Source organism: Benincasa hispida, chromosome 8 (genome assembly GCF_027475165.1).
Source record: "Benincasa hispida cultivar pf3 chromosome 8, pf3_genome.v1.1, whole genome shotgun sequence".
Taxonomy (NCBI): Eukaryota; Viridiplantae; Streptophyta; class Magnoliopsida; order Cucurbitales; family Cucurbitaceae; genus Benincasa; species Benincasa hispida.
The window spans coordinates 46275482-46300221 of NC_143485.1; the positions used below are offsets into that span (position 1 = coordinate 46275482).

Here is a 24740-nt window from a genome sequence, read left to right on the forward strand (position 1 = left end):
AAATATTAAATTAATTTTATAGGATTAAAGAGTTGTTTTAAAATAATTTTTAACCCAATAAAAGTAATTTTAAGGATTGATAGGTCTAGGAAAATGAATAAAAACTATTTCAAAAGCTTCAATTAGTTACGATCAACGTTATTTCAAAACTCCTATTTGCTACCATATTTATTATTTACTATTTTACATTTTTTTATTATTTAAAATGGTATTTACTATTTTTTTCTCACACTAAAATAATTTACACTTAAAACACATATTGTTATGATCAAAACTAAAATAATCTACACTATGAATATAAATTATCATAACATAGCTATAATAACTAATTGATCGTGGAAAGGCGATGATCACATTGGAAAAGTAAAATGTTATAGCCTCCACTGGACTAATAATTTAATTCATGTGTACTGTTATGAGGCCCACCAGAATTCCGCACCACATATGAGGTGAAGATTCCGGAATTCTGAAGCCGGGAGCCAGAAGCCAAAAAACTAATTTCCAAATTCCACAAAGGCTTTCCGCCTCCGCCATTTCTCTCCGGCTGCCTCTTCTCTCTCCGCCGCTTCTTCTTCCTGCAGCCGCCGCCATGGCCATTGCCTATGCCAACACCGATTGTATTGCCGCTTTTCTCATCAAGGATCATCAGCACCATCATCATAACCACCACCACCACCACCATTCTTCCTTCTCCATCCTGTTTTCCTATCTGCTCTTTTTCCTTCTGTTTTCATCTCCTCCCACCGCTTACGCATTTACTGGTATATTCGTCATCTTCCTCTTATGTTTCGTCTTGATATGCTATTTTTCTTTACAGCCTCGGGATGGAAAATGGATGTTCTTTTGCGAGAATACATGAAACTGAATCGAAATGAATACGAACCACTCGTTTATGTTTTTACGGATAACGAACATGATTAAATTTCACCCACCCTCAATGAACTCTACATAATCGCTTCTCCTAATTTCTGCTCATACTTACTTTTCTCGGAGGATTTGATAGATCTGTTTCTTCTCCATCGCGTTATCTATCGTGGTATAATCATAAAATTTGTATGTTATGTTGCGCGCTTAAGTCAGATTTTCTTTACTTTTTCTTTTTAAGTCGGCAATAGACTGTTTGGCTGGGCACTTTAATCAGCTTTTATCAAACGAAATTATTTTTCATGTTAGTGAACGATTGTATATATGTTGAAACGCTGAAAATATTGTTCAATTTTTTCAGGAGATGTAGCCGAAGATTCAAAGAACAGAAGGGCTGATTTGTTTGTGCAAATTCTTAAGGACGAAGCAGTAGGAAAATTGAACGAACTAGGGAAGGTACCGGACCACGATTCCATTTTCTCCTCTCTCTGTTAGCTACGATGTGCGTGTCCTTGCAAATTTTTGGTACTTGTTAGATTCATTGAATAATTGGACGATTTGCATGTATATATTCGTTTCTTGTATGTGATTCTGCTGTAGTTTTCTATTCATAATATAAAAATGTCTCGTGTTGACCATGTAAATTAATTAGGTTGACTGTATGGTTATTAAAATGTTCCGGCGATTTTATATAATTTTATTATTCTTTCTTAGAGGTCATTGTAATTTTTTATCGAAAGATTTAGAGAATTCCTGAATTTTTCCTCTCTGAAGTTTTTACATTGGTTGCATCCGTTTCCAATTATCAAACACTTCATTCTATGCCATACTGGATATATTATAGCTTAGTGCATGAAAAGTTGTCCTCCCCTTCCCCCAGATAAACCTGATGAATGCCAGAGGTTGAGTTGTAATCCAACTTGAAACTGATCAATGGTGAGTTTTCTGTGTTGTGTTTAAATAATCCCACTTGGTAACTCGAGTTATCTTACTATTGTTCCCAATTACTAGGTGAGTGATGCTGCTCGATATCTTGAGAGAACGTTCTTGAGTCCAGCTTCTATCAAAGCAAGATTTCTTCTTCAAAAATGGATGGAGGATGCTGGTTTAAGAACGTTAGATTTCTACTTCTCCACGTCTTGAAGAATTCTTCATTTTTATTGACTTTTACTCTTTGAACATTTTTCAGGTGGGTTGACTGCATGGGCAATCTACATGGTCGAACTGAGGGAAGGAATGCAAGTGCTGAAGCATTATTGATTGGTTCTCATTTGGTAATTGTCTGACTTCCCCTAAGTAGAGGCAAGAATTTATGCTATATATCAAGCTAAGAATTAAAATTTCTTCTTTTCCTCGTAGGATACTGTTGTTGATGCTGGAAAATTTGATGGCGCATTAGGCATCATATCTGCTATCTCTGCTTTGAAAGTTTTTAATATGAATGGGAAGTTAGAACAATTAAAGAGGCCAATTGAGGTTCGAGTTATTTACTTTCTAATTAGCAATAGTGAACATGGAAGAAATAAGTGACGTTCATTATTAGTCCTGATAATGACAACATTTTCTACCTTGTCATATTTAGTTATAATCAACTACAAAATTATGCAGGTGATTGCTTTCAGTGATGAGGAGGGCGTGAGGTTCCAATCAACATTCTTAGGAAGTGCTGCTATTGCTGGTATTTTACCAGTTTCGTCTTTGGAAATATCAGATAAAAGGTTTTGCTGCGTACTCCAAACTCTCTGGATGCTTATCACTCATTAGTACCTGCATATTAATTAACAATCCTTTTATCAGTGGCATGACTATAAAAGATGTAATTACGGAGAGTGGAGTACAGATAACAGAGGAGAGCTTGTTGCAACTCAAGTATGACCGCAAGTCTGTCTGGGGATATGTTGAGGTATGGCTTCGGATGTTCTTCTGAAATTTGTAGTGTTTGTTCTACACGTAAAATCTTATTCTTAGAACTTAGGTACGTTAATTAATGCTTTTCAATTTTATGAGAATTTTATTGTTTGCTTTGATCTTCAGGTTCATATTGAACAAGGTCCTGTACTTGAGTGGTCTGGTTTTCCTCTTGGAGTGGTTAGAGGCATAGCTGGGCAGACACGGCTAAAGGTACATGAGTTAAATAACCTGTAGGTCATGGAGAAATATACTTGCACAATAACTAATTTAGTGAAAGATTGTGATAATCGTTAATTTGATGTGCTTGCTTGCGACACATTTGATGGCACGGCCATGACATTTATAAATATTAATGGTCATGTTTCTTGACTAACTTGCTATATATTATGGTTGATAAGCATGTTGTTCTGTTTTTTATTTTTACTCCACAGAAGATGCTTATAACTTAAGTTATTCTTTACTTACCTCCAAACCGAAGAAAATTTAGTCAATGGAATAATTTTGAAGCTTGTCCTTTTTATTTTTTTAACTTCACACTACAATCGATTCTGGAAATGAAGTTCAAGGAGAATCAACCAACAGTTCACTATAGGACGTTTTTATCTTCCTGAAAAGCTGTATTATTCCCCTACCTAATCCTATAAGTTGATACATTATATCTTGGTTAATTTACCTACCATTTATCCCTCCGAATTTTTATGTTAGCTGGCGTCGCTGATGTATAAAACTGAAAGGAGGGAAATCTAATTTTCTTGGTCATAAAAAAACTAAAATGGATTTATTTAAGGATGCGAGTTTCGTTTGATAGAGCGATCCGTGCACAAAGATTGCAGGTTACAGTGAGAGGTTCTCAGGGGCATGCTGGAACGGTTCCAATGCCTATGCGACAAGATCCCATGGCAGCTACAGCTGAATTGATTGTACAATTGGAAAAACTCTGTAAGCAACCAGAGAGCTACTTATCTTTTGATGGCCATTGCACTGATTCTACAATGAAATCACTTTCCACATCCCTTGTCTGTACGGTTGGAGAGATATCAACCTGGCCCAGTGCAAGCAATGTCATTCCAGGCCAGGCAAGAATTTGATATAGACACTGCCGACCGTCGTACCTTTTTATCAGACCATTTTTAATGTTTGACATGTTACAGGTGACCTTCACTGTAGATTTACGGACCATCGATGACATAGGACGAGAAGCTGTAATTTATGAATTCTCTAATCGGGTACATCAAATTTGCAGCAGCCGGTCAGTTTCGTGCAATATTGAACGTAAGGTGTGTATCTTCCATCAAGTCCATTGTCCACGTTTAGATCATTTGCTTCCATTCCACAGCTATAATCTGCTATGCCTGTCCCTCTCAGCATGATGCAAATGCCATAATTAGCGATTCAGAGCTGAGCTCGCAGCTGAAATCTGCTGCTTCCACTGCACTCAAAAAAATGGTAGGCGAGATTCAGGAGGAAGTACCTGTATTAATGAGCGGAGCTGGGCACGATGCGATGGCAATGTCTCATTTAACGAAGGTTTGTTCTCAACTTAAATACAACTCTTAAAGTTCTAGTTTTGCATCTGCATCAACATGGTTACACGATGATGCTAATGAGAGACTTTTATAGGTTGGAATGTTGTTTGTCCGCTGTCGTGGAGGCGTAAGTCACTCCCCTGCCGAGCATGTATTGGACGACGACATTTGGGCTGCGGGTTTAGCTGTCATGGAATTTCTAGAAAACCATCTGTAGTATTGTACCTCTGTTCCTTGTACGCAAAAGACTAGTAACTTTAGATAAGTGCTACATGTTAATTCAATTGTACAATCCATCTTGGTTGATTTGCATCTCTCCTTCATCGTACACAAGACTTAATAAACTTCGCCCTGTATGTAAATACAATTTTTACAAGCCATTTTCGTGGGTTGTATTCAATCACTTTCTCGTCATTCAAGCTCCGGTTGTTTTCATTCTGTATTGGTTTTCTACCGTAGCCCAGAGGAAAGCAATAAATTTTGTAAGAATGTGATTCCATCTTTAAAAGAAAGGCAAGTGCCGAACTGAACCATTTTGCTTAATAGGTTGTGAAGTTATATTAAATAATCTTGTTTGTTACCATTACATATTAAACTGCACAATAGTTCGATCAAAGTGGAGTGGTCATACCGTGCCACGGGAGACTAGCATTCTAAAACTATTCAGAAATTGGGTTAAATATAACTACCTACCTTGGATCCTGTCCTAAACTAACTGGCTTCGTTCCAAGTTAGAATCTTGCAATATGAAATCTTACTTCATAGTGAGGGAGCCAATTGTTGTAGCTGATGAACAACATGTGACATTCTAGGGCGCATGGACGGGACGTGCTGTGTGCAAGCATACACGAGGTCCACGACCTTCTGAACAACACCAGCCTCTGGAATTTCAGAAGTAGAAGTGGCCGTTATATGAGGATCCAAGAGATCTAGGTAACGGTGAGCCTGTACAAGGGGGGTTGCCCATTCGAAAATGCTCTGCCAACCAACTGAATCAACTGCCTGCGCTGGCCTTCGACCAGTCACAATTTCAAGCAGTAGCACCCCAAAACTATAGACATCACTTTTTGTGGTTAGCTCGTTTCTGTAGACGAATTCAGGAGCAAGGTATCCATAGGTTCCTCCTGCCATCACTGTCCTCTCATGCATCACTTCATATGCTACCAATTTCGACAAGCCAACTCCCATAAGATGTGCTCCAAATTCTTCATCAAGAAGTACATTACTTGCACGGATGTCACGATGAACCACGTGTGGCTTGACCTTGTCGTGAAGGAACCTGTAAAAAACATGAAAAGTGAGTTAGTTGATAAATCACTAGAGAAGAAATAGGATTGTTAATCAAATTTATTGTTCCTTTGCATCTTTAGAGATGAACGAAATTGTACATACGCGATTCCTTGGGCAAGAGTCGTGGCGATTTTCATCCTCATGTTCCAATCTAAGCTTCGGCCACCTCTTGGTACATGGTGAAGCCATCTATCTAAGGGCCCATTAACAATGAACTCATAAACAATGTAGCGGTCACCATGGTCATAGCAGCATCCTTTCAAAGCAACCAAATTTGGGTGACGAAGTCTAGCAACTCTTGCTATTTCAGAATGGAACTCTTTTTTCCTCTGAAAGCTGGACTTCTTCAACCTTTTAATTGCAACTCTTGAACCATCAGGTAAAAGTCCACTGTACGTACCACCCGTTTTTGTGTCTCCAAGAAGACGGTTCCCCTCACTGAAGTTTTTTGTAATTGATCTTAGCTCTTCTTTGGTAAACACCTTCCACGAAGGCGGTACCAGTGCAGAAGCTGCAGGGTTGGATGGCTTTCGCGACCTTCTTCGTTTCTTGCTCCTCTTGTGGGCAAGAAGCCAAATCACCACAGCTAACGTCGTGCAAAATATCAACCCACTCACAACAGCTAGAATAACTAGATACTCCTTATGGCAGTGCATGCGATGGCATCTATCATCTGATACAAATAAAAGAATATAGATCTCAGTATGGATCACAATATATCTTAATGACTAAACTACCGAGGAACCAGGAAATGAAATGGAATACTGAACATGTTAGATTTCTTCCAATCCTCCTGCTATAAGTTCTCTCTCCCTCTGATTTTTTTTTCCAAATCTATTGTGCATAGGAATGGGTCACGGGAGATGGGGACATCATTTCTTAACAACATACGTAATTAACCATGATGAATAATATATCGAGAACGTCTAAGATGATGGCATACCTAGATTTATCATGCATATAAAAGGGTGAGAACTGTTGCACTTCTCATCCCTAAGAAATGGTGTTGCTGGTCCACCAAATATTAAAGTACATGTTTCAACCGACTCATTCACGCGACAAGAGACATTTTTGCAGTTAGATTGCAAAGTTGTGCCGGGAATAATGGAATCATTCCATTTCGAAACATTATCTGACCATTTCCAAACAAAATCATTTGAGGAGTTGAACGCTCTGCCACCAACCCAACAGCCACCAAGAGTTCCATTACACAGATCTTGTGCAAAGCTAAACTCTTGATATGTTATCAGAGCTGCTAAGTTCCCACCAAAACCATTACATTGGGTCTCTGAATCATTCCATGATTTAGGGCTCGATATGAATCTATAGCACTTAGTCTTGTTTGGGCTAATAGACCAACCATGTGGGCAGCGTCCTAGCCACAGAGAAAAGAATAGAATTTGAGGATGCCGTATTATAACCATAGTATAATAATGATAAACAGAGTATCGAGACAATTTCTCATATGGATGTACTATGCTTGAATGCAAGGAAGTAAAAATGGAAGAGAAAGTAAACCTAAAAACTAAATAGGAAATGCCACATAAATAATCAGCAAGCAGAGGAAGACTCTGACTTAACCATGAAAGAAGAGTTTAAACAAAGAAAAATCTTACACATTCAGAAAGAAGAGAACAATTTCATCATTATTATTATTTTTCCAAACATGAAAGACAAACTGAAAAAACCCTAAACTGTTCTTCCTTCAATTTACTAAACTCTTGGAAGCAAAGTAGCAATTCTAAAAGTTAACAGTATACCTTCTGGATTTTCATTTCTGGAAACAACCGAATGCCCACTTACTGAATCGTTAAACATCTACACAGCCAAAGGAAACTTCAAGACATGATTTCCAATGGCAAAGCCAAAACAAGAATATAACATCAAGCAACAAACAAGATGAAAATGAGTCGAATTCGAGTTCCTTACAGTGTCCGAGGCGCCCATTCTGGACAACCAAAGTAACATGAAAAGCGGAAGAAATTGCAGATACAGCATTTTCATCTCTGTCGGAGCCATTATCCAAACCCTAAGTATGAAAAGTCGAAAGTTCAGCCAGAAAGAGAAGTCGTAAAGAGATCGCACACATCCACCAAACCTAATCAGCCGAGAAAGCGCAGAAATCGACAATCCGCATTGATTCGAACAGATAATTTCACATAGTATTGCTAAAATTGATGTCTAATTTACATCATTCCAGAAACGAGAGGACGCAAAAGCAATTAAAATATACAAAATCCACGAACAAACAAAAATCACAACAACGCGGAAGGTTCAGTTTGAATGGCAAGCGGAAGGAGCAACCAGAAATTGATGAAGAAAAGTTTAAAAAGACTTACCAACCGACAGGGCGTAGACTTCTGAGGTGTTGAAAATGCGAGTGGTTCAGGCTTAGATGAAGAGCCTGTTTCTGTTGGTCTCCATTTCCATGTAGTTCAGGATTTCTTAGGAATCAGAGAAATTATGGCGTAGCTGAGCTGCTGAGAGCACCAAGATTTGGAAGGAGTCATGTTGAGGAAGCAGAAGCATAGGATCAATTGGAGTGAGGAACACAGGAAGAGCGAGTAGTAGTTTGGAAGTTAATGCGGTCTGCCTTCTCTGACCACAACCCTTTCTTTATTTACCGCCACCTTATACCTTGTTCTTGTTGTTATTATTATTATTATTATTATTATTATTATTATTATTATTATTATTATTATTTTTCTGAAAAACACAATTCATAAAAGCCTCACAAGGGGCCAAAGTAACTAACAACTAACAAGTTAATAAGAACTAACAGCATACCGGACTATACAATCAACAACCTTATTACACATATGAGTACAAAACAAGAAGGAGACTCGGCCTAACTCACTCGCCAAATCCCTAATTCCGACAATTACGTCATTTACCTCGATAAAATCTTATGAGTAGTTGTTTAGTAAGTTTATCATCTCCGTCGTATCAAATTCAATCTACTTGTAAGCCATCCCTTTCAAAGTTCCAAAAGAGTCACACACCACACAACCTACACCATTGTAACACATCTCTTTGTTCTAGGAAGCATAAACATTCATCTTTAATTCGTTAATCTGGGGGCTCCACGGAATATGATTTGTCAGGCTCTTTAACTAGTCAGGGCAACAGTCAAACTATTGAGAGTCAGATCACCTTTCTGTGCAAAATCTCCAAAAGCCTTCAACCCATTGATATTAATAGAGTTCTAGTAGCTCCATAAGCACTACAAGATTGTGATAACCTTGTTCCGCTTCTCCTCATCGAGGTTGTTGATCATCCAACTCTAGAGCCCAAAGGATGCTAGAGAGTTCCTATACGATATAAACAGATACTGCATATTAGGAAGATTTCCAACTTGAGATAAGCTTATTATGACCATCACATTGCCTCTTCTTCCATTTTTAACTGCAATATATACACACACTAACCCATAACACGTTGCACCGTGAAATTTGTAGTTTTATGTAAATTTTGAGGACAAAATAGAAATTAAATATTCTTCTCCATAATCCTTATTTATAAAATGAGAAAAAGAATTTTTATTTATTTATTTTTAAAGGTAATTTGGAACAAATTTAAATTAAAACGTTTCAAACACTACCTGAATATTTGTGACATAAAAATATATTATACATATTATTAAGCATAACGATAGTCGTCCAAGATAAAATTCTAAATTCTTAATGTTTATTGTAACAGAGTTTTATGTTCCTTCATGAAGAAGAAAAAGAATAATATATATTAACAATGATATTTCATTTCTTTTTATACATCGATCACACTTGAATATGAATGGATGTACCAATTCAATATATAACCACATTCACTCATATAGTTGCGTTATGTTAGCATTAATACCTATATTGAACTAAAAAGATACATATAAACAGTTATGTTCCATTAATGAAGAATAAAATGAGAACAATAAAATAATATAGGGGCAAAATGGAGATATAACCCACGGTCCATTTTATATATAGTTTACAAAAATCATAAATTTGGCATAAATATTTAAGGGAGTGTTCAGTCTGAGGAATTCGTGGACTCGTAACTAAAAAATATTAACTTTGTGCTTTATTACACCTTCACACTGGCTGTGAGCCCCACAACTTCACAAATAAGTAGATTTTCAACTTATCCCAAGCACCGATTAGGAGCTTTTCATATGATTAATATTTTATAGAAATGATAGGAATCCTATCAAATGATGTATAAAACCAATACAATGTGGAGTTTAAGAGTATGCTTGAGAGTAGTTTTGATTTTATCATATTTAAAGTCATTATTGAATTTACCTTTACCAATTCAAAATCAGTTTAACTAATATTTCACTTTTAAACACTATTTTCATACCATTATTTTTGTCTAGGTTACTAATGACATGTTTTTGAGTAATTTTGAACATGATAAAAATGATTTTAGCAAAGTTTAAATTAGTTATATCATAGATTAGTTAACTTATGAAAGAATCTAATTGGTACAATTACAAGTCTCTATACGTATGAAAATGATGCATCAATATTTTCTCAAAGAAAATTAATTGATAGTATAAATCGATAATCTCTTGAAAAAACTATGAGATTTTAATTGATACAACTCATGAAGTTTAGAAAAATTGTAATGGATGTCAAAACTAATTAGGGGAATTAGAAATATAGTTTGGGTTTTTGAGATTTGGCAGGAATAGCAAAAAATTCAATTTTTATTTTAATTTTTTCTGTATTCCTGTTTTACCCTTGAACATTTTTCCTCCTCACGCACTCTCTTCAAGCATAGAACCCCTTCTCAGTCGTCTTTCTCACTCTCAAGTTCCAGTCTCCAAGCCATCCGACCAATCCATTCGCCACTCATCTGTCGTTCCTCCTCACGCACTCCCTATCGCTGCTTATCCATCGATTGCCAGCTATATTGCTTGTCGGTGGCCGATTTTTGTTGTTGGTAAGCTTTTTCTATGAGTTCTCTCTCTCCCCTTCTCTATTTAAACTCTTTTTCAGTTTCTGTTCCAGTTTAGGTCACTATTTCAGACTACCATCACTGTCGCTTGTTCGTCGTCGGTGTACTCCTTCCTATTTCCTTAGTTTCCCTCTTCTTTCGGTTTCTTTATTCAATTTCTATTTTAGTTACAACTTTATCCCTAACAAGTTCTTCATGTTCTTCTTTAATTTGATATGGATTTTAAGAAATTAAAATTAGGTTGCAGAAACTAAATCATATAAGCTCTTTCTATACTTGTTTTTTTTTTTTTTTTTTTTTTTTTTTTTTTTTTTTTTTTTTTTTTTTTTTTTTTTTTTTTTTTTCCAATTGGAGTTAGGATTGAAGAAGAGGGTTCGTTGAATTAATTGATGGAATCTAGAAGCATCTGAATTTCGAGTGCAGAAGTCTTGTTCCCAAGTTCAACAATCATTATTTAAAAAATGTGATAATTAAAAAAATACAATAGGCCATCAAAATTCAACAATTTTCAGGGAAGATTATGAACAATTTCTTCCAAATTTATTATAAAACTTGCAGAGAAGAAATTATTAAGAAATTTTCAACTTCTATAGATTTATTCCCGTTCTTTATTTTGAACAATTGGCTATTGAAAATTGATATAACTTCGATAAATCTGGTTGTGAGCTAATAGAAATTAAAGGTAATGGAAATTGAAGTTGAAATTGTACTTAGCTTAGTAATTCGTGATTTCTATCTAATTTCCATGTGATTTCTATTTGATTACCATTGAAGAAATTGAAAGAAAGGGAGACCTGAATAAAGAATTCTAGAGATTAACCTATTTCTATTTCATACTTGGCTTTGCTTTTTATTAATTTTCTAATGATCTTCCATTTTGAGTAAAGGAGCTGTCTGTTGAATGGGATTAACCATTATCTTCATTTGTATGTTGGGATCGGTGTCCATCTCTTTTGTATTCTCATAGTTTGTAACATTGTATAAACAAATTGTTATAATTAATTGTTATTTCATGAGCATTTACTCAATCCAATAAACTAAGATCCTAGGTTATTTTATATAATTTAAACATGTATGTAGAGACATACATATGGATCATCTTTAAATGATAACGTAAACGGTCTGTAGTATATGAATAAAGTTGGATACCTTATCCTGGTGACACAACGAGTTGTTGTAAAGTGCTACGAATGATTTGATCTTCATCATTCATGTGGAGAAATGTGAGCGGGGGTATTCTATAAAAAGAAGTTTGTATAAGACTAGACCACGAAATGACTAGTCTCATTATATAACGCCGTTCATAATAGAGACTTACATTTCACCAGGATGACCATAGGTGACATGACCTGAATCCTGTGTTAGTTGTGAACTTCTGCTTATGAAGACAGTTCTTTGATTTGTATGGGTGAGAGTGGCCAGACCACTGACTCAAGAAGCCTACCATTTTGGGGATTCGTCTAATTGGGGAGCTGGGAACATAGTTACACAAGACGGAATTCACTCATTCTTCGATATCGAGGTAAATAGATAAATTGCTCCCTTAGGCTGATTCCAGGGCTTGAACAATGTGCGTCACACTCTCTTCTGGTCCGAGAGGGGTTTGGTCATAGTTGGACTGTAACTTATTGTTTACTAGAGGGATTAGTGATATTTAAGAAGTTAGATGTAACTACATGGGCAAAATGATAATTTTGGCCTAGTTGTATTTATGAGTAATTTGTGAAGGGTCATCGCACTGTTGACTGGTTATATCCAATGGACACAGAAATATATCTGTAGTGCGAAGAGTGCATCTGTCAGTCTTTAGTGGAGTGCCTGATTGTTAATGGATTTTGAATAATTAATTAATTAAAGGAGCTTAATTAATTATTCAAGTACCATTGGAGCTTCAAGCTACAGGTCCATGAGGTCCCCTTTGTAGTTCAACAGAGATTTAATGAGAATCAGGGTTTGTTGAACACAATACCTTTGATGAATCTTCTTCAAAACCAGCTGAGCTCCACGAAAAGATGCTTCAATCTTCAAGTAGACCACTACAAAGATCTTCTCTACTATTCTCTTATAAGGATTGTGTGGTGGAAACACTAAATAGAGCTGGTTTTAATAGAACTGAAGAGGGTTTGTTGAGGATTTCAAATTCTACAGATTTTTTTATAGAAATTCTGAATACATGTCTAATCATTCAGCCTAACACTCCAATTTATAAAGTTTTTAATATGCAATCTCAAAAGTTGCATGAAGACCACTTTCTTCTTCATGAATTAAGTGGAATTTGATGAATAAGATGCTTGCACCTTTAGTGGAGATTTCCAACTTTTGAAAAATTTTCTTTTGTTTTTCAATTTGTATTTTCAAAATTGATTTCTAAAATCAATTTAATAAATACTAATTTATTTGTTTATTAGTTTTATAAAAATTAATTCAATTAATTAATTTTAGATAAAACTAATTAATTAAACCTTTTAATTAATTTTATTAATTTAATATCTAATATTAAATTAATAAAACACCAATTTCACTATAATGAATTTAATTTCATATAACTAAAATTTAAATAATAATTTAAATATTAATCGATTCTCCAATTTTATTTAATTTTGATAAAATTAAACATTTTAATTGTATCGAATACAATTAATAGAAATCCTAATTGAATTTGAACATTTCAAATTCTAAACCATAATTTCAAATCTCATCAAGATTACTCAATTTACTAATCCAAATTACGAGCTAGTAGAGCTAGTAGAGGGACCTTATGGACCTACAAATCATGAGTTCCAACGATTTGCAATTAATTGGTCAACTACCAAGACATTTTACTATAGCTCGATAGTTGCACTCTTCTCACTGTAGATATATTTCTATCCATTTTAACTATAATCAGTAAGTCAATCTTTCACAGGTCGTTTGTATTTACATCTGGGTCAAAGATTACCATTTTACCCCTATAAATACATCTTGCTCCTTAAGCTCCCACTAATCTTCCATTGAACAATTGATTTATAGTCCAACTTATGAACCATAACCCTCCGTTTTATGAGAGGAGGGGCCCCGTTGTTCAAGATAAGGCCTCATCGCTTAAGAAAACAACCTATCTACTAACCTTAAGTCAGGTAGGAGTTAATTCCATATTGAAAAGCTATGTTCCCAGCTATTTATTTGGTTTAATCCGTAAAATGGGAGGCTTATTGTACCGGAGGAAAGTGCTGACTCGTGGGGCTGGTTTTTGAGGAATTTATGGGATCATGTGGTGCATAGAAGGGAGGGAATGTGTTTAATTTCAGATAGACACAAAGGCATTATATCTGCAGTCAGAAACCCTAGCAACGGTTGGGTTGGAGTACACCACAGATTCTGCTTGCGACATGTGGCGAGTAATTTTAACGACAAGTTCAAAAATAGTTTATTGAAGAGTTCGGTGTATAGTGCAGGATCAAAATTTCAAGTTCGGAAGTTTAATGACTATATGACCGAACTTCAAACAGCAAATCTTAATTGCTTGCGATATTTTGCTTCCATAGATCCTAAGAAGTGGACACAGTCACATGATGGTGGTCATCATTATGGATGGCTAACCACGAATGTGGCCGAAAGTACAAATGTTGTTCTGAAAGGAGCTAGAAAGCTACTAATCACTGCACTAGTCCAAGTAACATTCTACCAAACTATTGCTTATTTCACTACTTGTCATGTAGAAATAGAGATTGCCCTTGGATCGGAAGAGTGTTTCACGAGGTAAATTATTCGCATCTTAGTTAACCACGTTTTTATACTAACTATTGAGGTATTCTAAGTAATTGTCGTATTTGTCATAGGTATGCGGTAAAGAAAATAAGTCGTTGGGAACAACTTGCAACTAAACATTCCGTCAACATATTTGACCATTGAACAGGGTTATATGAAGTCACCATCTCAATCAACCCAATAACACTAAAGGGTGGAAACACACACCAAGTAAAGTTAAGTGAAAGAACATACACATGTAATAAGTGGCAGAGTTTTGGAATCCCCTGTTCTCACACTATGGCTGCGTGTAAGACCATTGGGGTAGACTACTTTCACTACATTGAAGACTATTACAAAATTTCCACCTACCTGGCATGTTATTCACCCTAGTTCGAGCCCATCCCTGATAAAAAATATTGGTCTGATCCTAACTTCCCAACTATTTATCAAGACGAATCATGAGTTAGGAAGGTTGGTAGACCATGTACTTCTCGCATGCAAAACGAGATGGATTGGAGGGAACGTTACAAGACACGGTGCACAACTTGCAGACAAGAAGGGCAATTGATGGAATTATCCCAATCGAGCTCGTGATGCGACTTAGTTATTTATTTTTAATTCTCATTGTATTTAAATGATTGTAACTTCATTTACTTATTTATTCTTTATTAATTGATTATATTTGTTGATTGTATTTATACAATGAATGGTGTATTCTTTATTAATTGTCATTGTATTTATTGATTGTATTTATACAATGAAGGATGTATTCTTTATTAACTGGCATTATATTTGTTGATTGTAATCACATTAATTTTTACTAAATTTAATATTGTTTTTATGGGATCAGATGGACGAGGATGTTACTACAGGGCCATACAACAACTCGGTTTTGTACTTACGGCGCAACCATAGATCCGAGGCTGTTTAGGAAGACGAGTATATTGATGCAATGCATTGTCGGCGAAGAAAGGCTGTTATTCGCAGGCAGGAGAACCCAGACCCTCATATATTGAACTATCTACAAGCTGTCGGATTCTACGGAGTCTCTTATATAAAATTTATACAACTAGACTGGCATCTGAGAACGACAATAATGGAACGATGGCACCATGAGACACACACTTTCCACATGTTGCATGGAGAGTGTACAATTACATTTCAAGATGTAGCCATCCAATTTGGACTCCCGATTAATGGAAGACCATTGATCGGGTCTCTAAATTATGACTGGGAACAAATTTGTACCCTTCTCTTAGGCGTAACCACAAATGACATCATTCTTAAGGGAGGTCGTCTAAGCCTGCCATGGTTACCTGATTAATTTAACAACTTCGCCCATCTACCAGACCATGCAGATGAAGAGGACCTGCAACGATATGCTCGAGCATATATTCTCACGTTGATTGGAGGATTGGTATTTCCCGACAAATCCAATAGCAGAGTGTACCTAATGTATCTTCCTCTCTTGGTGGATTTTGATGTTGCCGGGTCTTACAGTTGGGGCGCTGGATGTCTTGCATGGTTGTATAGGCAACTATGCAAGGGTGTAGTTATAGATAGAAAAGACGTTGCAGGCCCACTTTTATTGCTACAAATTTAGGCATGGGATCGATTTCCTCTTCTAGCGCCTCGATGACTCCATAGATACGAGCATAACTTAGGCGATAGACCACTTGCAGTAAGGTATGCATATTTACCTCATTATTGTTGTTTTCATTATGAAAATACTAATAGCTAAAATTTAACTTCTTATTGTTGTAGATGGAATGACAACTATTCTGTAATTAGAGTACTTGTGCATGTTCTAGTACAGTATAGGCACATACTCGATACACATATGCCTAACTAGGTAATATTTTATTCGTTCTTATATCATATATTCATAATGTTTAAATCTTTTGGTTAATTCATTTTTGACACATATGCATGCGGATTATTTGGGAGCCATATAATCATCTTATCCAACTATTGCCGTCATACTGTCTCGATGGAAATGAGATATGGACATCTAGATGTCCACTCATATGCTTCTTCGTTGTGGATTGGCATCACCCAGATCGTGTGATGCGTCAATTTGGGATGTTACAACACGGATGCCCGACTTCATTCACATGATCTAAGAGGCAAGCATGAGCGAGATTGAATTGCATATCTAGCTCCTCAAATTATAATCTGGGAAAGTAGACACAGTTTGGTTGTTAATGGACCTCCTATTAACAACGATGTAGGTACCGAGCCTGGATATATTGAATGGTATTTTACTGTGAGCAGCCGGTACATAACTAAAGCAGAAGCATCCTATCACTTGTTGGTATGAGTTTATTGTTTACTATGATCATTTGATTTTATTTCTTCATTGCACAACAAAATAAATTTTAAAGTCATTAATTTGTTATTCAATTCTTTTTCAAGCCGAGCTTCCAAATTTGCCAATATCTGTTCAAAGAGCCTTGCGTAGACTCAACTCGATATATCGAGTGTGATATTTCGATGGAGACGTTCCAATGGAAGAACAAGGTGATCCAGCAAGACATGAGGATGTTTCTATTCAATCTAATGGAATGAATATCCAACAATGTCAGTCGATCAGTACACTTCCATGATGTCCTCTCCCTCAACATTTGGTTTTTTTCCAACAACCTTCAGTACACTAAGCATGGAAGAAGAACAAACTTCACATGTCCATCCAGATATCCATGATCAGTATATTACATATCGACAACGTAGTGAGGGTATACACTTTCCAGAGAAAAGTCAACCACTAAGTGTAAGAGGGCGTGGCGATCGTGGACACTATGTCACTCAACATGATCGATTTAGGCGTAATAGAGGATCTTCTTCTAGTCGTGAATAAAGAATATTGTACATATGATTAAATTTATTAATGAAATTCAATTACGAAAATGCACTTGAAATTCGATTATTTACAATAGTCGAAAGTTAATATCTATATTTTTGCAAAAGTTTCTAACAACTTTAAATAAAAAAAAATAATTTGAAATTAAAAATTAATATCGAGTATATCAAATCAATCATAGAAATTTCTTAATCTCAAAATAGCAATATTACTATCAAATCAATCATAGATATTACTAAGTGATCGGATAGAGAATACTAAGCGATCAGATAGATATTACTAAGCGATCAGAGAGAATACTAAGCGATCAGATAGATATTACTAAGCGATTAGATAGATATTACTAAGCGATTGGAGAGAATACTAAGTGATCAGATAGATATTACTAAGCGATTAGATAGATATTACTAAGCGGTCGGGGAGAATACTAAGCGATCGAATAGATATTACTAAGTGATCAGAGAGAATACTAAGCAATCGTTTGGCTAATACTAAGCGATCATTCAAATATCCATTACGCGATCGTATACTAATTTATAAAGAAATCATTTGGCTAATACTAAGTGATTGCTTAGGTTTTTTTATTCGATCGTTTAGATAATACTAAGTGATCATTTAGGTTTTGTCAAGTGAACGTTTAGAGAATACTAAGCGATCGTTTAGCTAACTGTTCCGCGATCGTTTTGATATCCATTATGTGTTCGTTTGGCTAATAATAAGCGATCATTTAGATAATATTAAGTGATCGTTTAGCTAACTGTTAGCGATCGTTTAGATATCCATTACGTGATTGTGTACTAATTTATAAAGCGATCGCTTAGGTTTTGTTATTCGATCGTTTAGATAATACTAAGCGATCGTTTAGGTTTTGTTAAGTGATCATTTAGATAATACTAAGTGACTGTTTAGCTAATACTAAGTGATCGTTTAGATATCCATTACGCGATCGTGTACTAATTTATAAAGTGATCGTTTGACTAATACTAAGCGATCGCTTAGGTTTTGTTAAGCGATCATTTAGATAATACTAAACGATCGTTTACCTAACTATTACGCAATCGTTTAGTTTTCGTTTAGATAAATTTATGCTAAATTTGTAGAATATAGTTGGTGTTGTACATTTAACTAAGCAAATAAATAACTAAGCGATCGTTTAGATAAATTTGTGAATGACATATTGTACAATACAATTGGTGTTGTACAGAATATAACTGGTGCTAAAATTACATACTGTACAGTACAATTGATGTGTATATCAAACATATCCGGATCGATATTCAGTCGGTGCATCATACTCACTAATTATTCACTGACTATTATATCATTTTTGACTTTTAGACTTTTCATATGACCACCAACATAATTTCTTCCGTACTCATCCCAATCCCCACCAAATCGTATAAAGATGTGAAGTAGCGCCATTGATCTACAATTGGATAAATAAATCATTGATAAGTGAACGATTGTGTATAAATTACTAAGCGATCGTGTATAAATTACTAAGCGATCGTGTATATCTTACTAAGGGATCGTGTATAAATTACTAAGCGATCGTGTATAATTTACTAAGCGATCGTAGATAATTTACTAAGCGGTTGTGTATAAATTACTAAGCGATCGTGTATAATTTACTAAACGATAGCATAGTAATTTACTAAACGATTACTAAACGATGGTGTTCAACAGACGCATTAATGTGGCATACGGGAGAAAAAATAATAAAATATTCCCGAATGACCTGTTTATTTTTTATTTTTTATTTTTTAAATTCTGCATACGGGGCTAAAAAATAATAAAACATTCCCGAATGCGTCTCTTCAAGATGTGCATTCGGATGGGGACAAAAAAACTACTCCTTTTCCCTAGATAAGTTGAAAACAACCCCTTTTCCCCAATTAACTTTCAAAACCACCCCTATCTAAATAACCCTTATAAATAAGTAGACTCATTTTATATTTGAAAACAACCATTTTAGGATCTTTTAAAGATTCCTTGCATTTTGTTATTGAGACTGGATAGGACTATTAATTGACTTCTTAAATGTTTTCTTTTCTGAAGCAAACTTCTTAAATTTGTTTGAGAGTTAAGTGTAGTTTGAAGAGATTTGGTATTCTTTATTTATGAAATATTGCATGTTTTCTATTGCATTCAATTTAATTAAGGCCACATTTACCAAATCATAATAAAAATTAATATAATTAAAATGAGATTTCATTGATGGATGAATCATAAGGGATTTGAATTGCAAATATAATTGAATTATATTACTTTTAATTGTGTTTACTGAGAATTAAGAATTAGCCACATTTTACTATTATCGTTATTACTTAACCCTAATAGTAAGATAAAGGTAAAGGTAACAATACATGTGACAAATTCATAATTTTCATATTGTTATATAACAATATTTGTAATGGTAACGACAATGGTAAATATAATGGATTACATGTAATTTTCAACCAATTTAATTATGTTTGCGATTTAGACCGATTACGATTCATTCATCATTGAAATTTCATTTCAATTATTCCAATTTTCATTATGATTGGATAAATATGACATAAGTCTTTAAATTTTAAATTTAATTTTAATTTAGTCTCTTAATTTCAAAATGTTATAATCTCACCTTCCTTAAATTTTAAGATATACAAACTTTTAACATTAATTTTTGAATGAATACTCAGTTTAATTTGATTATCAATAATCAAGGTGAAAGTGTTTGGGTCCAATGGTCTCCCACGTCGAGAGAGTCAACACCCCAGATCCCCACTCATCACTGCCATTGCAGTCTCATCCGTAGAGGAAGCTGATTTTATTTCATCGATGAGAAAGGATAAAATAAAAACGAAAAAAACAAAATTAATAATAATAAAATCAACAAAGGAACAATAAGATAATAAAAACGTAAAGTAGTGGGGGGTCGGCGTGCCCTAAAATTAGGGTTTGGAGGATGACAGACACTTATGCTTCTGAATTTGAGGAAAAAAAGCATATTCATATCCTCATTTTCAATATTCCACACAAAAAGTATTCGAACCTCAAAAAAAAAAAAAAAAAAAAGGAAAAACTAACTTTTAATTATTAGCTTTTAGGATCGTTTTCAAATTAAAAAATAAATAAACTTATTTAAAAATATAGCGAAATGTAACAATTTATCGATGATAGACATCTGTTAGTATCAATATAGAAATCTATTACAATCTGTCATATATTTTGCTATACTTGAAAATACTTTTAGCAATTTTACTATTTAAAACAATTAACCTTAGCTTTGTTCAAAACCCCACTTTCAATTTTTCCCTAATTAAGCCCTTAAATATTATAAAATATGATTAAAGTTATCCTGAACTATATAAATATGATGTTTTTTTAATAAAAAGAAAATCATTTTAAGCCTTGAACTTTTATAAGTATATCAATTTCATAACAATATTTTGTTTTAACATTATTGCTAATGTATTCCTAACAATATAACTGTTGCAAATTATTTGAAAATTTTGTTGTAGTTTTTTAACATTATTGCTAATGTATTCCATTACCTTTTTACACAAAATTAAATTAAATGATATAATTGTTTAGTACTGCAAAATATATGCTAAAAGCCAACAAGAGCGTAGCTCAACTAACATATCGTGATCTGAAGTTCGATTCCCCCATCTCACACTTTAATTACAATACCTTTGCAAATATATATATATATATATATATATTGATATCTCAAAATTGTATCCATAATACATAAAGTTTAAATACAAAAACATTCAAATAGAAGAATGTTCAAATAAGATATCTAATGTCAATGGACTAGGATCCATCATTTCTTGGAGATCTTTGTGATTTTGAAAATAAATAATGATAAAGATTAATAAAATAAACTACTTAAAACTTGACAATTAAGATATTTGTGCAGACACATCATTAAACACTTTGTGAAGTGCGGAACCCCATCGACTTTGCAAGTATTAACAACCAAAACCACAAATTCTATATTAAAAATCTAAAGAGGGTAATGCCCCAATCAAGTCAATGTAAAAATATTAATAGAATTATCACTAAACAGAGCTTTGTAATGATTCACATCTACTATATTAAAGTAGTGGAGTTATAAAAATATAAGTAAATAGATCACAAAACTAATTTGGTACTTAAAAGAGTATCACTAACTAATGGTACCTTCAATTTATAAATATGAGCAAGATAATGTTTTAAAGGTTATCATCCAACAATATACTTGAAAGATAAAACAAAAATATGAATAAATTCAATCAGAATATATTAGTAATTTACCTAGACAAACTTCAACATGCAGAGTTTCAATCCTCAACCAATTTCAATGAGAATGTATTAGTTTATTTTACCACTCACACTCAATGCATATCTTTCATGTGTTGAGTGAAGAGAAAACCACATGTACCTTAAATTTATTACAGGCTTTATGCTTATAGACAAAATACTCTTCATTCTCATTCAAGTCAGATGAACAAAAAATGAAAGAAAATATTTTTAATATTCTCTTCTCCACTCTTAATCAAGTGCAGGCAAAACCAAGGCATACACATACAAGCTTCTCAAATTAAAAGGAGAAAAGAATGAAGAATTACACATCTTACATCTATTTGGAAGAGGAACTTTAATTAATCTTCTTCAAGGGAGAAATACAACACTAGTTATAAATCTTCCCTCTCAATCACTATGTAATTTTGTAAAAATTAAACTAAAGAGTGAGTTTTATATGCCTTGAGCTACGAAGTACCCAAGTGAGTTAAAACTTTGATTGATTGCAACTTGAGCCCAGTAAGAAGGGTAAGTTTTCAACATCTTTCTTACCTTGAATCTAATTTTTTCAACAACCAAATAAAAATCAAAGCAAGATTTTGGAAGAAAAACCTATGTCCCGAAGGGAAAAACAGCTACCTTCTAATTTGGAAGACTTTGTAGACTGGGACGACTTGATATTCCTTTGCCTGTTGACATGGACGATTTCTCCTTTGGTTAATGCTACGAAACTCCTCTTGTTCAAGGATGATTTAATCTTCAAGTTGGTCTTTCGGCGCTTAAGTCTCAATAGAATAAGGTTTACCAAAAAAAAGAACTGAGGATTTGAGAGGAGACTATTTTAAGGGAAAGAGTAGGAGAAAGAAAAATTTTAATGAACTGAGATTTGGGAGGGAATGTTTGGGAAGAACATGCAGGAGAATGAAAAGATGCATAACTTTTCACTAGAACTTTGGGCTTTAATGTCAGTTGAAAAAAGTGAAATCGGATGTATAATGACGGTTTTGTTTTTTTTTTTAAAAAAAGTGGATCTTTAATGTCGGTTTTAAACCGACATTGTAGGGGTACCTTTAATGTTGGTTATAAACCAACCTTAAAGACCTGCTTAATTTTTCCCTTTTCACTCTCCCCCTATTTTCCTTTTCCTCTCATTCTCATACTTCCCTCTTCAAACCCTCTTCTTTTTCACTTCTCTCTTCTAAACCCTTGCTATTCGTCCGTCGATCGTGGGTGAAGAGTCTATCGTGGTGTAGATCTGGCTTCCGTGCAGGTCTGTTCGTCGTGCAACACACGCCGTTGCGCCCAGTCGCCCGAATCTGCTGCTCGTTCTGTCGAAGCGCCATAACCCGGTCTCCTGCTTCGTCTTCAGTTATTTTTCTGTGTCTTATACTCTTGGTTTGATAAATAAGCACCCAAACTTAATACGCTAATCATGTGTCTCCAGATTTGAAGTTCATATTCCCACGTGGTGTGTGCCGCCGTTCGTCATTCGATTTTCCCTCGCTGCATGTCTCCAGATCTACCGCCATTCGTCTTTGTTCACCACTGCCGTCCAGATCAATATGCTCTTCTTCTCTTTGCTCTCTTAAACTCACAACAATTTTTGTTCTTATGTTTATGCCTCTCAACTGTTTGTGTAAATGTCTCAATAAAAGCCAACTGCGGTTTCACTCCAATATGTCTCTCTGCTTCTAGATTTGGGCTTTTTTATGTGTCTATGGCCTTTAAAATTCGATTTGATTAATGGTTTTGTTGTATTGATACATTTGTTGAAGTATTGGCAAGAGGTGTTGCCAAGAGTTGCTCATGCGTTGGGTATGCGTGAGCAAGAGTAGTGAAAGCGAAATGTTGAGTGCAAGGTGCTGGGTAGACAATCGTGTAGCAAATGAGCAGCGCTACACGATGAGGTAGACGATCGTCTAGTAAGTAAGCGACGTTACACGATGAGGTAGGCGATCGTGTAGGCGGGCGCTGGACGATTGTGTAGCAATGTGGAGAGCTAAACGATGAGGTAAGCGATCGTGTAGGCTGGCGCTGGACGATCATGTAGCAATGCGGGGAGCTAAACGATGAGGTAATCGATCGTGTAGGCGGGCGCTGGATGACCGTGTAGCAATGCGGGGAGCTAAACGATGAGGTAGACGATCGTATAGAAGATGCGCGGGGCTAAGCGATACGTTAGACGATCGTGTAGATATGCGTGCGACGTTAAACGATGAGGAGTGACTTGCTAGACGATTGGGCTATACGATAGGCAAAGTACTACACGATTAGTGTAAGCGCTAGACGACAAGCGTAGAAGCTGGACGATAATGCTAGACGATAGCGTTGAGTGTTAAAGCGATGCACGGGCGCTAAGCGATAGACTACACGATGGCGCTACGCGATGGGCGTGAGCGTTAGACAATAGCTGTGTTGCCCTAGACGATGAGCAGATGCGCTACACGATAGGCGGAATGCTAAGCGATAGGCGATGACGTTAAACGATAGGCGGATGAGTTAGACGATAAGGCGTCAGCGCTAAACGATGGGCACGGTAGCTAAACGATAGCCTATGGCGAGATCGATGAGAGCGAGATCGTTTACTAAACGATTGAGCTACACAATGGGCCACTGGAGTTAAACGATAGATGCAGGAACTAAACAATTGATTGGCTTGAGTACATGTGCATTATGCTAATTAAATACTCTAAAAGAATGTTTGACTCACAGTTTTAATAAGTTTTAGTTGATGAGTCCAACTTCATCGTTATGCTGTCGAAAATTTTCCATCGTCTTCGTATCTCATATCTAGGTAACCGAGCTTCTCTTCTTCAAGATCTTGAAAAAGAAGTTTCTCTCATTTATTCAACTATTGAGTTTTCTTATTTTGCAGGTGCAACCAAGGAGTAAAGATTTGGTATCGCAACCTCTTTATGCTTTTTCTTGGGGAACTCTAGTAAAGAATTTTGCCTTGAATGTACCATTTATACACATTCCCAATAAACACGGTTAGTTTAATATGAATTCTGATCACATTTTCACTTTCAATCCTTTGTCTTAAACCTTTTTTGTTTGTGATCCTTTGAACAAAACTAGTCAGATAAAGATGCCTATAACCAGACACTACTGAAGTTGGGAGCGGTCTGTTCAAGAAGAATTATGAAGGGATCCATACTTACCAAGTGGAGAGGGACAGTAAACTCATAATGTTTGTAAAATCATAATTTTTGTATTACTTGTAATTTGTGTTTTCAAGGGCTAAATTATTGTACGACATTTTAAATTATAATTTTATAGTAGAATTTGTGGATTAAGTATAATAGATTTGCAATCCATACATAAATAATATG

At 35.1% G+C, this 24740-nt stretch overlaps 2 protein-coding genes and 2 long non-coding RNA genes across 8 annotated transcripts; 3 read left to right on the top strand and 1 right to left on the bottom strand.

Annotated features, from left to right (window-relative positions):
* The first annotated feature begins 342 nt into the window (after positions 1 to 342).
* Positions 343 to 4715, top strand: AAH (allantoate amidohydrolase). 3 transcript variants are annotated; one of them, XM_039021015.2, is made up of 13 exons: positions 420 to 761; positions 1226 to 1320; positions 1745 to 1800; positions 1876 to 1979; positions 2054 to 2138; positions 2224 to 2340; positions 2473 to 2582; positions 2662 to 2767; positions 2899 to 2985; positions 3609 to 3851; positions 3927 to 4052; positions 4141 to 4302; positions 4396 to 4715. In XM_039021015.2, the coding sequence occupies exons 3-13, from the start codon at positions 1798 to 1800 to the stop codon at positions 4516 to 4518; spliced, it is 1266 nt and encodes a 421-aa protein (XP_038876943.1). In that variant the 5' UTR covers positions 420 to 761; positions 1226 to 1320; positions 1745 to 1797; the 3' UTR covers positions 4519 to 4715. The 3 variants fall into 3 exon arrangements, with proteins under 3 accessions (XP_038876942.1, XP_038876943.1, XP_090172590.1); XM_090316464.1 differs by having other exon boundaries at positions 474 to 761; positions 1226 to 1366; XM_039021014.2 differs by lacking the exon at positions 1745 to 1800 and having other exon boundaries at positions 343 to 761.
* A 119-nt stretch (positions 4716 to 4834) lies between these two features.
* LOC120069303 (protein kinase family protein / C-type lectin domain-containing protein) lies at positions 4835 to 8224 on the bottom strand. 3 transcript variants are annotated; one of them, XM_039021012.2, is made up of 6 exons: positions 7931 to 8224; positions 7521 to 7620; positions 7352 to 7409; positions 6535 to 6966; positions 5694 to 6264; positions 4835 to 5580 (listed from the first exon to the last, which is right to left on the bottom strand). In XM_039021012.2, exons 2-6 carry the CDS (start codon positions 7608 to 7610, stop codon positions 5061 to 5063), a joined length of 1671 nt encoding a protein of 556 aa, XP_038876940.1. In that variant the 5' UTR covers positions 7611 to 7620; positions 7931 to 8224; the 3' UTR covers positions 4835 to 5060. The 3 variants fall into 3 exon arrangements, with proteins under 3 accessions (XP_038876940.1, XP_090172589.1, XP_038876941.1); XM_090316463.1 differs by having other exon boundaries at positions 7352 to 7427; positions 7931 to 8144; XM_039021013.2 differs by having other exon boundaries at positions 7521 to 7689; positions 7931 to 8144.
* Positions 8225 to 10346: 2122 nt separating this feature from the next.
* LOC120069293 (uncharacterized) lies at positions 10347 to 17180 on the top strand. The gene is made up of 5 exons (XR_016531097.1): positions 10347 to 10529; positions 15124 to 15959; positions 16038 to 16399; positions 16505 to 16587; positions 16689 to 17180. It is a non-coding gene; the product is annotated as an uncharacterized LOC120069293 (long non-coding RNA).
* LOC120069292 (uncharacterized) lies at positions 11873 to 15031 on the top strand. The gene is made up of 2 exons (XR_016531098.1): positions 11873 to 14282; positions 14363 to 15031. It is a non-coding gene; the product is annotated as an uncharacterized LOC120069292 (long non-coding RNA).
* Positions 17181 to 24740: the final 7560 nt, after the last annotated feature.